At 39.7% G+C, this 15,978-nt stretch overlaps 1 protein-coding gene across 7 annotated transcripts in view; it reads left to right on the top strand.

Annotated features, from left to right (window-relative positions):
- The window catches only part of LOC103148065 (muscleblind-like protein 1), a 73,640-nt gene that overhangs the window by 36,519 nt on the left and 21,143 nt on the right, over positions 1 to 15,978 (top strand). For all 7 annotated transcript variants that reach the window (XM_016678969.1, XM_007566681.2, XM_016678971.1 and 4 more), the window contains exon 3: positions 15,581 to 15,751. In XM_016678969.1, coding sequence (XP_016534455.1) covers positions 15,581 to 15,751 — 171 coding nt within the window. The remainder of the gene's footprint in view (positions 1 to 15,580; positions 15,752 to 15,978) is intronic.

The following is a 15,978-nucleotide window of genomic DNA, read 5'->3' as shown; positions in this document are numbered from 1 at the left end:
GACCGGACTCGAGACCAAGACCGATCTCGAGTACCACAACACTGCTTGGTACAGTTCCCATTCACTTACAATCATCAGCATGTCAATGTGTGCATGATTAGGAACGACTGATTTCATTGTAAAGTGTCTTTGAGTGTCCTGAAAAGTGCTATATACAGCTCTGGAAAAGATTAAGAGTCCACTGCACTGAACTCCATTGAAAATCTCCTGGTTATTCCACCAAATATTGATTTCTGAACTCGTCCTGAGTTAAAACATTAGTATTGTTGTTTCTAAATGAATATGAACTTATTTTCTTTGCATTATTTAAGGTCTGATAGCACTGCATCTTTTCTGTTATTTTGACCATTTTTCATTTTCTGCAAATAAATACTAAAGTTTTGCTTGGAATTTCGGAGACATGCTGTCAGTAGTTCATAGAATAAAAGAACAATGTTCCCTTTACTCAAATATATACCTATAAAATGTAAAATCAGAACAACTGATAATTGTAAGTGCTCTCTTAATATTTCCCAGAGCTGTAAGAAATGTGACTGTTTGGAGACATTTAATTAGATTAATATTTTAACAAATTATAAATTTTTTGCTCAAACTCAATTTCATCATATAATGAAGATCTGGTGTAGCCACACAGGATGTCTGTCTTGGCTGCTACAGAACATAACACAGATTCCTGCCTTGTGACTCTCTGAGTCTTTAGTCTTTACACTGTTCTGGATGCGTTTGCGCCAGGCTTACCATTACTTTATGGACTAATGAATGCTAATCCCCTCATATCTGCTTCAACCTCAAGACAGCGACATTAGCAGCCGAAGCCAGCACAGCGACATCCTTTGTTGAACTAAAATTACAGTGTGTGTGTGTGTGTGTGTGTGTGTGTGTGTGTGTGTGTGTGTGTGTGTGTGTGTGCTTCTGTTGATGGGTCCATGTAAGAGGAGATGTCTCCTTTAGCTTTTTATTTTGTTCTGTGTTTCTTGGAAGCTTCAGGGTGTGGCCTTTCGAATCGTTGCCTTACCCGCGTGATTCATCAGAAGTAGAACTTAATGATACATTCCAGCACCCTGACAAAAAGGCATCTGATCCTGACTCATGTCACCCAGGGGGGTGGATTGAGAAATAAATAAGCCATTTGATACTACTAATTTCTCCACAGGTCAATATGTCAAAGAGCCCACATTATTTTTGTTTTTTTGTGCTCCTAAGCAGCTGTGACTGTTTGTTTGCTTTCAAAAACACAGTTTACAGAGAGCAGCATTCTTTGTTTTCACTTTGGAAACACTTCTGTCTGTATACGAAAGATCACAACGCGAATCAAAGGCAGCTGCTAGACTTTGTTGGCTTTTGTTCATTTTACAAGGACAACTTCACATTTTGTATCCCTGTACATGGAATATCTACAATCTTCAAATAGAGATGCAGGCAAACAGTTTAATATGTCTTGTTGGCCCGTCTCTCGGGTCTTCTTCACAGTGACTGCAGAGCATGTTTCTGTATTACTTTTGGGATTAAATTGCATGTTTATAAGTTATAAATGAAAGAAGTGTATCTTCGGCAGGCTGTGAAGTCGATAGCGCCGCTCAGTCGTTTGCATGCATTTTTTATCGCCGTGAATGTCACATCAATTTTGCCCTTTTAACGTCACGGTGGAACCATTTTTTCCAGGATGGTAAGATTGTACAGCAAACAGCCTGAGTGAATTTCAGAGAGTGGGGATGAGTTGCAAAAATTTTAATTCATTTAAACCCACACCGGGGCATAAACAAGCACTTACCCCAAACCAGGAAATATTAGATAAACATTCTTTAGTGAGCTGGGGCTGCTGGTGTAATCCTGGCTAGATATTTAGCCACTAGAGTTAATTTGAATTGGTTGTTTATATGAGCAGCTGTTAATTTCAGGTTTTGCTCCACATGCATATAAATCTCACTCTTCCTGGAAATCCTGATTATCTTGGTATTCATACCAGTGATGAGTGTGCTGTATGCAAACTTATGAACACCCCTGCACCTCCAGTATAAATGCTTCAATGTGCTGTTTGTCATAATTAGGCCCCAAAGCCGTTGCGTCCTTTGTGCGTATTCACTCGTCTTCCGCCCAGGCGGTTTTAAATGGATCTCCTCTCTAGCTGTCTCCTCTGCCCGGTGAATGAGAGATAAAGCTGAATTGCAGTAAACTTTGAAGATTGTGAATAGAGGGACGGTGAGGCTGAGAGCAAAGAACAGATGAAGAGAAAAGATGAATGGATTGAGGCTGGAGAAGGAAGGTTAATTGAAAGCGAGAGAGAAGAAGAAGGGCCAGGTCTCGGGGGGGGCTGTGGGGTGGCCTTTCTCTATCTCGCTCTTTCTCTGTTTTTACACGTGTGATTGTGAACGTGTGACCAAGCGCGCGTGTGTCCCCCCTCCCCCCCCCCGTCTGAGGGAAGATAGTGCTGTAAACCTAATGAGGACAAAGCTAATTAGAGACTGCCTTGCACAACTCAGCGTGACATTCTCAGAAGACCAACAACAGCACTTACTACCTACAAGCATGCCACATCCTCTGGAGAGGAAAACTCACTGCAGAGGCTTTTTTACTTGATTTTTTTTTTTTTTCATTTTATTTTATTTTACAAGCATAAGAGAAAACAAAGCATATTTCTGTGCAACCACAGCCAGATCAGGGAGTTTATTGAGCAATGAATAAAAATATGTCTTGCTCCTGAGAAGAGGTCGTTGGCATTGGACTCAATCTTTCCTTTTCTCACCACGAGGATATTCCTATTCAAAGCAGTCAGCAACACATCCTGATTGGTTCAGGCTCAGGTGTCATGTGACCCCAAAATCACATGATACGCAGCCCTACATAATGTGGCCCATTTCCATCATCTGCCAGTTTGTTCAACTAATGTCCTGTGCCGAACCCAAAAAGATTACATCGGAGACTCGCGTCTCCTGGAGCTCTGCTGCAGCGGTTTCTACCTTCATGTGGAGCTTAGAGCCTTGTACAAATGTAGCAAGATGGAGGGACGTTGAGCACATCTGATTCTGCCTTGGTAAACAAACGGTTTACAAAGCCGTACCCAACAGATGCGTCTATGGCTCCTATCATAAGTTTACTTTCAAATCAACTTCTGTCAGTTGTGATGAGACGTGATGAAGTGAGAGGACACAGATCCATGTGGATTCTAGGAAGCAGGAGAAGACCTGGTCGTTGGATTAATTAGTTTCAGCTGGTGAGCTGAAGGTAAAAGTCCACCAACAAACCAGGGGAAATATGTGGCAACTCATAAAAATATCTTGCCTCACCAGGCGCAATATGCAGCGCCTAGAAATGGTGTCCGTAACACTCGAGCTTTTCCACAATTCATCTCTGTACAACCAGAAAACAAACCTGTGTGTCTACTTTGAATTAGGCCTGTCAGTTCAGACGAAAGGCGGTTAGGGTTTCTTTTTGCCACCGATTCTCTTCATAACCTTAATGGACAAAATTTCTAGTCACAACCAATATGTTGAGGTGATCTGCTTTGGTGGTCTGTTCTGGTTTTGTCCTATTGGCTCGTCCTGATGCTTTAGCCCATGACTCATCGCTGAAGTGCTGAGGAAGAAAACAACTGTATACAAAACAGGTGTGACGAATTAGAATCGTGTGTGTGAGAGAGAAAGCTGCCAGTAAACTGTGAGTTGTTACTTCAAGCAGAATATTGTTTCTGTCAATATTTGCTGCTGTTCACACAGCATATAATCTTCATCTCAGCATTACCACTAGGATTTTGAGATGAACGGCTGCCTCGGTTCACTCAAACATAATTACAGTCTAAATGTACTGCTGATGGAGATACTCCTGAACTGCTACAGTTAATTTCAATCAGCTGACTTAATTACACATGCAGGCTTGTCGTATTTGTAAGTTAGTCGAGTTGCACATCAATATGTTACATACATTTTCTTGCAGGCCAGAAGGAGTTAACATGCACAGAAAAAAAAACTAGGACCAGTTTATAATAGGGTTGTTAGGATAGCATTCCTAAACATTAAAGGAAGATGTTTTAGAGTGGTGGCGTTTCTATTGCAATTGATAGAAGTGTCTTTGAACGTCTATGAGGAGTCACTTGAATCCAATTGAGTCGTTTTGAGAAAAAAAAAATTCCTTATTTTCCATAATAAACTGAAATGAATAAATGAAAATTCATTTATTCGTTTATTTGTGTCCTTAAGGAGTTGTGTGGACTATTGTTCCATGGGTGAGAAGCTGCTGTGAGGCAAGACTGAAGTTAATCTTTTGTTTACAATTTGTTTGGAAGCAAAGACAACGTTATTACAAACGTCGACATTTTAAGTCGTCGCCACCGTAGGTTCATAATCAGTGCAGTTAACATTATTTCCCCAGAGAATGCGGGCCTTTACTTCAGCTGTGACATTTCCGATAAGTTCAGTTCCAGCACGTTCCATATCGGACAACAACGGGCATCTGCAAATTACAAGATTATTCACTAAATAACTGCTACAATAACAAGACTGTCCAGCACCTAAAAACCTTTGGATGGGAATTGTGACGTCGTTGTCCACAGAGGAGCCTGTCTGCAGAAAGGTGTGTCGCTCTCTCTGTGAATGTTTCGCTAAAGCAAAGCAGATGATGGAGCCTGTTAATGGCTGTGACGTGTGCTGAAGTGGGAGGGGTGTCCCCCTGGTGGTTGTGTGAAAGACAGACGGTCTGCAACCACATGACCACTCGCCAACTGCTTTGGATGAAGTATGTGGGAGCCTTTAACATTGCCCTTATAAAGTTGAATCTTGAGACAAGATTCAAAGTTTCCCCCTAAAGCGTTTAGACTTTACTTGGGCTCGCTCTCTCAAAACCTGAAGCTTTGCTTAATGGGAACTTGAGAAGATTGGACACTGGATTTGGAGCTACCCTTAAAGACTTCAGTCCTGGCTCAGATTTGTCCTTTAAAAACTTAAGTCCTGATTTGAATTTGCCATTTTTTTGTAGACATTAGACTTGACTTGAGCTTGACTTTAAAAACTTAAGTCATGACTTGGACTTTGCGATATCGCTATAAAGAGTTTAGGAGAAAAAGACCAAAAGAGATGAGCTGCAATAGCGTTCCAAAGCTGGATCAGAAATCTAGAACAGTTCAGCTCCACTATATCAGAGTGATGTCATTAGCCATTATGGTTAATGATTTTGCCCCATCATTAGCTTCCTGGGCTAACGATTTTTTTTCTTTCTACCCGCACCCAACCCAAACATGCTAACTCTGCCAGGCTAAGTGGTGCAGTTGGGGGCTGTAATTGGTCTTTTTTGCTAATTGAGCACTATAGCTAAAAGCTTTTCTCAGACTGTGTGTCATTTGCGACACGTAGTGGATTTACTGTCTGGAGCGGCGTCCGTCTGTGAACCCGTCCGCTGTTTCATGCCAGACAGCTTCTGCTTTGCGCACAGCATCACTTCGGTCGCTCACCGTGATTCTTCTGGCCGTGGTTCTATCTTAGTCGTCCCAGCGGCGCGTCTCTCTGCCCACTTAAATGAGATTTTTAAGGTCATTAACTGATCCAGGCTATTATACTGGTGCACCAGGGGTGTTCCAGATTTGATAAACGATTGGAAGGAGATAATGAGACTTATATGGACACCTCGTATTAGCACACAAAGAGAGACAAAGAAGAAGAAGCCATCGAGAAAAAGCTGTTTATGGCCAGATCTGCTCTCTAATACACTGTGTGATTAGCCGCTGCATGAAGGCTGGAGTGTATTACTAATAAAAATATAGTCTCTCTATTAGTCTGCGTGTGTATGAGTGTCTGGCAGTACTCGCCGTCCTCAGACAGGCTCGTCTTTGTGCCGTGTCTGATGTCATAATTTGTCTGACGTATGCTTGCCAACAGGAACCTTTAGTTAGGAAATCACTGTGCCAGCGTGTGTGTGTGTGTGTGTGTGTGAGAGTATATGTGTGCTCAAATCTATGCTCGGTATTCTCGTCACAGCCTTTATCCAGACAGCTCTTAGTTGATTGAAGGTTGTCTTTGGGAGCAGGGCGGAGGCAGAGCTGCTGAAAGAGAATTAATAATGCACAAGGGCTTGGGATGTCCAGACTTGAGCTCCACAGTTGTCACACTGGTCACGGTGTTGACGGTGTGGCAGCAGCCAGCTCAGACAGAAGGGAGTGGAAAAGGGCGGGAGGGGGGGAGAAGGCAGGAAAGATCAGAGGAGTTGGATTTTGTAGTTTTAGTCAGAATTAGTAATTTTGCTTGGGTAGATTAAAAAGATCATTTTGCATCAGCAGGCGATTAAGCCCAGCGGACGCACTGGAAAGCAGCGTGCCGCTCAACCCTTTGAATGGTGCACCTTCAGAGTCGGTGCTGAAACCACCTGCACAGACGGCCTTTGATTAATACCAATAGGAGAAACACGTTGGGCGTTTGTGTTTCTGTCTGCCTCCTGCTGGCTTTCTGTCTTTAAAGCTCAGGATGTTTTTGGTTTGAACACTGGTGCTCTTGACTTTGCCTCTGTTTTTAGCTCACAAGAGAAATTCTGCTGCAGGTTTTGTTGTGTTTTTTTTTTTCTAGTTGTAATTTTTACAGATAAAAGAAGTGAAAAGTAACACAGCCTCAGAGCGGATTTTGATAACACAAGTGATCATCATGCAGATGAACAGACCTGTAGTATTGTCTAAAGATTTTGAGGTACCATTTTTTTTATTCTGGTGATTCTCCCCCCCCCCCCCAAAAAATCTCTTGAGCATTATTATGGGTTTTGCTTTAGTCACTAACTGTTTTTTTTTCAATCACTTTTACTTATTTACAATTTGGCGTCCGTTCATTTTAAGGGGATTTGCTTTTTCTGTTTTAGCATAAACTTTTTCTTACTCATGAGATTGTGAATATGTATGTCATGCAGGGACAGATTGATGTTATCATTTAAATAAATCTTGATCTTATCTGAGGGCAATGACATCTCACAAGACATCTACTTGTGAATTAAGTTTAGACCTTTCTAAAGATTTCATTGTCAATCATGAACACGTTCTGCAAACAAGGCTTCAACCTGGCTAGAAAGTTAGCTAACTCTAGCGCCAAGAATGCTATGAATGCATTTTGATTGTGTGACCAAAACTGCAAAAAAAAAAACAACAAAAAAAACAAGGCCAAACTATTTATGTAGTAATAGTATTCAAAACACACAACATGATTATGTCCTCAAGGAACTAAAAAAGGGTACAATGCACTGATATAAGCAGAAAACACTATTGAAGCAATGGCCAGGACATTTAGTCATGTCTAAATTGTTATTTCAAGTCCTTCTAGATACTGGTAGAGATTGCTCATCCTTGAAGCGCTTCACCGATGTGGGTACATTTCCAAGAAAAATATAATTGAACCAGGTTCTGATGCTGGGGGACTGCGTCATAAATTGTGTGGATCAATACACCAAACAGCCAGACATTTTGACTTAACCACTTGTAGCTTCAGCGTCCTTGAACTTGACCTGCAAAATTGCTATGAGAAATAAAATTGGCATATTTGCAAAATTTGTTAGCCAGAAGTCCGTGACACCGCTTAACAAAGCAGCAAAAAAAGAAGAAAAAAATAAAAAAATAAATAAACTGAGCAGATACAAAAAGAAAAGTAAAAAAAAGCAACCCAAACAGAATTATCTAGCAGTGGAAGAAACTAATAACTTCTCTGCACTCTTTGAGACTCAAAGTATATCACAAAATGTATTTAAGCACTCTTAAAAAAAGTGGATTTTGCATGATGTGACCACTATTACTGCTGAAGACTCCGGCTGTAAAATTTGGAAAATTTTGTGCGATTTTGCCATATTTGCCAAAATGTTCTGAGCAGCAGACGGATACCTGTATGAAATTGTTGGCATGTTTAGAGCGTGAAATATTTGGGCGTCAACATCAACCCAAACAAGCTTTCTTATTACAATAAAATGACTTGAACATGAACGTGAGCACATAGCCTCCAGCCCGCTGTCAGATGACAACATTTACCCTTTGTCGTGCAGACCTTGTACCAGATTGTTGCGTGTAATTGCAACTTCACCAAGGGTGATGTTTTATTGGATAATAGGACTTTAAAATAGGGCTGTCAAAGTTAACAGGTTTCTTGCACTCCGTAGGGCTGAGAGAGACTGCAGACAGCGAGTAGAAATGTGGTGTTAACTGGAGTACCCGCTTTCAATTTGCACGGTCATTTCATGTAGCGCTGATGTAAAAATTCCATTTATTGTAATTTTAGAAATACTTTGTCTTTCAGGCGGGGATAATATAGTGCAAAAAGGGGTCACAGTGTCGACTTTGTTCTTCAGTATTCCCTTCAGCACTCATCGGTTTAGATTCGTGTTTACATTAACATGTGAGGGTTTTTACAATGGCTGCACCATGATACTGTTTTCAGTTGCTTGTTCTGGTTCTGGTTGGACGTTTTTTTTTTTTTGTTTTTTTTAATTTGTACGTCCTCCTTCTACATGCTTTTTTCCTAAACTTCCAAAAACAAAAGCAATTATCCAGGTGACATTCAGAAGAACCTAGATACTTATAAGAACACCTTAACATTGAGACACTTGGTTAATTTTAATGCCATTGACGTAATTTTACATCTTCTTTACTGAAAAATCAAGATTTATTTTTAATATTAAGAGATAAACTTTAAACCTTGAAGTAAAATAGAAATTTGTCAGGTCATCTAGATTGGAATTTGATATAAAAATTGCATTTTTAACCTCTTTCTTCTATATTTGACATATTTTTTTACAAATGTTCTTTTATTTTACTGACATTTCAACTAAATAAGCAAAGTAACGCTGCTCATCCTTAAGCAAAGAATTAGTGTAAATAAATTAATCTCTTATAGAAAGTGTTTAAGGTCTCATTGCATCAAAAATGCATTTTTAGATTAATTCTAAATTAAATTGTTTGACCTGAATCTCATGTGTTGCTTGCTCTGGGAGGATAACACCTTATTGTGAAGGACATGAGGAAATAGCTTAAAAAAAAAAAAAAAAAAATCACAAGTTCGCTCATTTAGCTTCCCTCCATCTTCAGGGACCCTACCTGAAGCAGGAAACACACAGAAAGTAGGCAACGTGATAAGACGAGACGACGAGGAGATAGAGCAGTCGGGATAATGTGTGAAAGACAGTTGCAAGTGGCCTGTTGGCACATTAGCGTGTCACGGGACAACAGGCAGACAGCTGAAGGCAGAACGGAGTCAGCTTAAGTAAAGTCTGGCAGCTAACAAACCTGAGAGGAACAGTGACTTCGGATCAGACAGGTTCACCATTAACCTTCACTGACACTGTCTAAACAGGGGGAGAAAAGGACAGAGAAGGGACAGGAAAATGCCTGGGCATTACCATCTGCCATAACTGCATGCTCAGACAGCAGCACAGTCACAAATAATAGTTAAATCTGCAGGGGCATTCAAATATTCCAGATTTTCTGAGCTGCAAATTCAAGCAATAATCCAAGTTAAACCAAGGAAAACCATGAAATGTAGCTTAGCAGAGCTGTTCATACATTTCTAATGACTGTCAAGTATCCAAAGGACAAGGCATAACAGAAATCAAAACAAGTTGAAACTGTTTTTAACTTAAATTTTAAAATATATATATATTTATTAAAACCAACATGCCTATTTTAATGTTTTATGCCATCAACTGGGACAACTTCAGCGGCCCAGTGGGACCAGAAGACTGGAAAAGTTCTGTAAAACTGAGCGGACAAAAAGTTAAATTTTATCATAAATAAATCATTCTCTGCTCGAAAGGCTGGAAATCTTGTGGCTTCATAAATCCAAATCTTATACACATTTTTTTTTTTGTAGAAGTTAAAGTTGTTGAACAGCAAAGAGACAGATGAGGCAAAACCGTAAATTCTCAACTTATTGCTCCAACTTTCCAACATTTACATATGGTAAGTAGATGTGAATCCTCAGTTTCAAGTGGAGCTACTGCTCTTCTATAGTGAAAAGAGTCAGCTGAGGTGGTTGGTGTATCTGGCCACGATTCCTGCTTTATACTGGAAAAGGGCCCCAGGATCAGAGGTCAGCAGCTCCTGTCCTCCAGTTTTAGTTGCATCCCTGCTCCAACATACCTGAACAAAATGAACAGTTAACGACCAGGCCTTTGCAAAACCTGCTGACATGTGTTAAGAAAATAAATTTAGAATATGCTAGTTTTAAAACTTAACATGTCTTGATTGAAATAGCCTAATTATAATTTTCAGATTAATAACTTATTCTGCCCTATTGACCTTTATTTTACCTGTAGTTACAGCAGATTGTTTGCTAAGATCTTTTTGAACTGCCCTTTGTCAGTGTGGGAAACAATCAGGAGAAGTTTCAGTTTTCACACTGATCATGTGAAAAGGCCAGTAGAGAGTCTCTGCTTCCACTTGGTTTAGACAAAGGGGACAAATGGCCTTCGATCTTGGAAACAAATTGCAGGGAGTTTCTAACTAGAGAGGGTCAGAGATAGCTCCTGGTTGGATGAGCAAAGATACGCCTTATTTGAATAAATTAAAAGACAAGAATACGCCTTTACTATAAAACTTTCTACACAGGAGTAACAAATCAGATTTGCTCTTGCAATTCTCCAAAGACGTCTTTGCACGTCTTTGCTTTTCTTTTTCTTTCCTTCTTCTTCTTTTCCATTTGTCTCAGGTACATGAATGTATGTCTCTGTTGTTCTGCAGTTTCTGTTGTAATTTCATACGTTGTCTTATATTGGATTAAACTCTGTAATTCTGTGACGTCAACACTCATTGTTGTTTTCTGTGTGGCTTCACTTTGGCCCGCCCGGAAAACCTGGGATCCGTGAGAGGAAGATAGAGCCAGAGAATTTTCCTAAAATATTAAAACCTAAAATCTTCTTCAACACATGCCAAGTAAAGAATTTTGCCTTTTGATTCAGGTGTGTTGGAGCAGGAATCCAGGATGGTGGCACTTGAGGACTGGAGTTGCTGACCTTTGCCCTGCAGGGATTTTACTTTTTGATCTTAGAGTGGCTGAGGTCACCCAGAATGAACTGAGGATTGTGTGGAAGAAAAATATCTGTGTTTTGAAACTGGGTGTGTTTCTTTTGTAACTGGATGGATGGATGGATGGATGGATGGATGGATGGATGGATGGATGGATGGATGGATGGATGGATGGATGGATGGATGGATGGATGGATGATGTTTCCTCAAATCTAAAACTAAAGGAGCCTTTCAAACTGTTTTTTAGAAGAGCTAAAGAGTCAGCTGCTGTGATAGTGTAGATTAACAACTGTATTTGTGCAGATATTATACTTTTGTCATCGTTAAGTTTTTAATTTAAAGGCAGCTGCACCTCTTCAACATCAGTTAAAATTATTTAACAATTTTTACAAACGGATTGCGATTAAACAAATATCTGAATTATGTGCTGCATGCAGATAATTTTAGGAAGAACAATTCTTATTTATTTTATTAAACTGTTTTTTTATTTTATTTATTAATTTAATCAGAACAATTACAATTTCACTTCACGTTGATCACGTTATCATTAAATATCTGGATCCTTAACTCCCTTTACAAAAAGGAACCTTTGATTGTCCTTTAAGTATGGAAGTCCAGAAGTGTCAAAGACATAAAGCAAAAGCTTTTCTTAAACATGTGCTTAACTCATTTAATGATCACATCATGAATGTATGTGTTCTGGCCTCCAGTCAAAGCATTCGATCTGAAAGATGGGCAATTTACTTTACAAGCCACAGTTACTGTTTAAAATATGCGACGGTGCTCCGTGTCAAAGAAACTATAAAAATGATCAATTAATTTCAAATTTCATTATTTATTGCTATGATTTATGACATTCACTTTACTTAAACTTTCCCTTTTGATTTGGACATGCCCAAATTATTATTTAAGGACAAACAGATATGTACTTATATGTATTTTTTATTTTATTTTTGGTGAGCTTCGTCGCTCACCATGTCCTGAGTAGTTATTTCTCATCATGATTCTTTAAATAAAATGAGTGTTTCAAACCTGCTAAACTCTTAATGGCTGAGACTTTATGTAACAGTGATACCAGCCGACAAACACACTCAGGAGATGACATGCTTAAGTGTATTCTGCCAGAGGGAATGTACTTTGAAAATCAAAAGACATTAACCAATTACCCGCTGATCAATAGTCACAGTAACACACGGGGATGAACCGGACTCAGAGCTCTGATGATGTGTGCCTCGAGGCCAGGAGGCAGGCTCGGAGTACCGTTCCCGTCTCGGCGCCGGCCAATGGAAATGTTGGAGGTACCCCCCAACACGCCTCAACACGCCGCCGCTCTCCAATGCGAAGTCTGTCGCCAGGCAGAACAGCCGGCGCGAGGAAATCTGAGGCGCAGATAAGGGAGACATGGAGTGAGATGAAACAGGAGGGGTGGGGGTGAGAAAGAGGAGAAGCATCAGGAATAAAAGAGGAGCTGGAAGAGTGGATGTGTTAGGCTGTGAAAAGCAGGTGTTGCAGCTGGTCGCAGTGAGCAGCAGGTAATCTCACCAAGATAAAGCAGCGGGCTCATAATTCCCCATGAGAGGTGGCACTGTAGTGTTGTCAGGGCTCGCTCCCCCCCCTCTCCTACTCCTCCCCTGGATCTTTCTTTGAAATACTTTTACTTTTAAAAAAAAGAGAAAAAAAATTCAGTAATGCTAGGAGAGGCTAGTCGACGCATTCTGATGAGGTAGCCGAGGGAAGAAAGGAGAAGAGCAGCGGGACTTTCTGCTGTGCGCCTTCTCCACGTTTACCTGAACAGATCACAGCAGCACTGCAGCTGCTCTGCTCTGTAGTCATGATGAGAGTAAATATCAGCACCGGGCTCAGAATATTGAAGTGATTGAAGCAGAAAGATGGAAACAATATGAGAGAGAGAGAGACGAAAAGAAAAAGAGGAGGAGACATCTAAGATATTACAGCTATCTGGGGGAGTATTTGAAGGAGCCGGCATTATGAGAGTGTAAATTACACTCTCTCCTTGTCCCCTTAGGCTGCTGGATGAATATAATCACCCACAGCAGCAAGCACCCAGACACACACACACACACACACACACACAGCTCTGTCTATAGACACTGGAATAATATTAGACTGCTGTTATGTGTGCTTGTGTTTGCCACTCTCGCAGACGGCTTCAATCATGTATCGATCCTCCATCAGTTCTCCAGCCTGTTCTTTTCCTCAATGATCTCAAATATTGACACATAACTCATTTGGTTAATTCAGGAGGCAATCAATAGTCGCTTATGGAGCTTTTGCTACACATCCAGCAGTCTCAAGGGTGATAAAGGGGGATTAGGACGTGATATTACAACAATACTTTTTCTTTTGATTTAAGCCAAAGAGGCAGAACTGAATCAAAGTGGCGGTTCGCTGTCTTTCAGTGTTTTCTACTCTGTTTGATTCTTCTACCCATCGCATTTTACGATTAGAAACTCGTGTATTTTATTGGCATTTTATTGGTATGTTATCGGTACCGACTTAGGTAGCACATATTTCCTAAGTAGAAGAAAAACAATACACCGGAGACATTTCTTTTTTCTTTTAAACTTACCCTATCTTTAAAATTATGGAGGCCCAAACAAAGATTTTTCAGCACAAACCACAAACACAACTTTTGTTTGATGTGCATAACATTTGGCAGCCTGGTTAACTTTTGGTGAAATGCTTTTAATGTAGGGGTGGGCATTTATTGCATCGTTTGACATTTATCATGATACATTTCTTATTATGATAAGAATTCTGATTTAACGTCATGATAAAAAAATTTATCATGACAACGTTTGAAATCCGTATTGTCGGAATTGACAATACGGACAATCCCGACAATTGTCCAGGATTGTCCGAACAATATTATAATTAATAATAATATGAGTTATTATTCATATTAATAAATGCCTAAGTGCAGTATCACACTTCATTATGTGACTAGTGTCCTAAAAAAGCATATTACAAATGTTTACCAAGAGCAGTGTTTGTGTTTGTGAGGCCATGATTGTTGTCACACTGCGACCGCCATACAGTTGCCTAAAAGAGAAGTAATAAATAGTTTTTGTTTTGTGTCTTTTACCATTATCAAATATTACCTTCAAATTTTAAGTCCATACATTATGGACCACCACCACCTCTTCTTTAAACTTCAAAAACTGTTTACTTATAAACATCTGAACCGTGAAGAATGCTTTTGTATTAACTTCCCTTACTTTTGTTTTTAAATTAAATGAGGAAACGTGGCCTGTTGTCTAGGTGGGACAATCTGTTGACAGGTTGCACTCACCACTGACTTCGTCTTTATGGAGAAGTGGAAAATCAAAAACCTGAAAGTTATTTGACATCAATTTAAAATTTGCAATAACTCAATGTAGGGGACACATCAAACATCTAGAGGAATGAGTTTTGATCACATGAAATGAAAGTTAAACTTTCTGGGCTGCACACAAAGTGCTTTGTGGTGGAAAACTAAGACTTCATCAGCCTGAGCAGAGCGTCTTTTCAGTGTAACATAATAGTAGCAATCCCATGCTACAGGGATGTCTTTCTTTAGCAACAACAGAGAGTTGATGGGAAGATGGATGGAGCTAAGTACAGGGCAGGACCACAATGCTAAACATACTCACACAGCTCCAATGTAATAATTTCAATCAAACATATTCATGCGTCAGATAATCCTCAGAACCTAATCTGACTGAGAATATGTAACCAGAGCAGAAAATAGCTGTTCACGGATGCTCTCTGTCTGACTGAGCCTGAGTTGCTTTCCAGTGACTGATGTGCAAAATACTACCATGGACTTGTAGCTGAAATTGCACCTAAACGCTATTCCAAAAAGTATTGGCCGAATTTAAACGCTCAGCACGCTTTTAGGTCTCTTTAGTAGTGAAAAAAAAAATAAAGAAAGCAAAGTATCATTTTCTTTCCACTTCATAATTATTCTTTACTTTGTTCTGATCACATTAAATCAGTAAAACAGATTGAGAATTCTGGCTGCAACTTAAGAAAAGGCAAAAATGTTTAATAGAAATCTCTAACATTTATCTATGTGAACCTCTTCACCTATTTTCCCTCCATTTCAGCTAATGATGAAAGCTGAAAGAGTAAAACAATTGATAATTTTGAAAACTCTTAATTAAAAAAAAAATAAATCACCTGATTTTTCTATGTTGGCATATTTCATTATGTCTAGTTTGGCTTTGAATCATCTTATTACAGCAAAAAAAACAAAAAAAAAAACAAAATATAAGCAAGAAGGATCTATGAAATCACCCGAAGACACTTTTTTATTCTCATAGACAAAACAGAAAAAGAGCTAATTCAGGCCAGTTATCTTTGTAAAAGAAAAGCCACACACACACACACACACAGAAGAAGACAGCCCCGATTTGCTTCCTAAGGATAACTTAGCTTAAAATCTCTGTTAAAGTGTTGCATCAGCTTGAGTCAAGGGTCTTTCCTTGTGATATTTAGCCGCAATTAGACGACAGTTTTCCAGTCAGCCATACATTTGTCTTCATCCTCCTCGCCCCTCCTCCTCCTCCCTCTTTTTCTCATACCTCGTTCCTCTCTCTCCCACCTAACCAGGGACGCTGTTCCAGGGAGAACTGCAAGTACCTGCACCCTCCTCCGCACCTAAAGACACAGCTGGAGATCAACGGAAGGAACAACCTAATTCAGCAGAAAAACATGGCCATGTTGGCCCAACAGATGCAGCTCGCCAACGCCATGATCCCCGGAGCACAGCTACAACCAGTAGTGAGAACAAGCATGTTTCCATGACTTCAATATTTGCAAATTAAAAAGTGTTTATTTTTTTATATAAGTGCATAACAGAGTCAGGATTTCTGTTTTGTTTTGAGTTTTACTTTTTTCTTCGAGGCATGTAGAGCATTTACTGACATTTGTAGCTACTAATGACTGATCAAACTAATGAGCAAAGTGACAGGATCATTAAATCAACCAATGACCAGAATCTTTCAGGT

Source organism: Poecilia formosa, unplaced genomic scaffold, assembly GCF_000485575.1.
Source record: "Poecilia formosa unplaced genomic scaffold, Poecilia_formosa-5.1.2 Scaffold197, whole genome shotgun sequence".
Classification (NCBI taxonomy): domain Eukaryota; kingdom Metazoa; phylum Chordata; class Actinopteri; order Cyprinodontiformes; family Poeciliidae; genus Poecilia; species Poecilia formosa.
The sequence above is the reverse complement of the archived record's forward strand: the minus strand, read 5'-3'. Positions and strand labels throughout refer to the sequence as shown.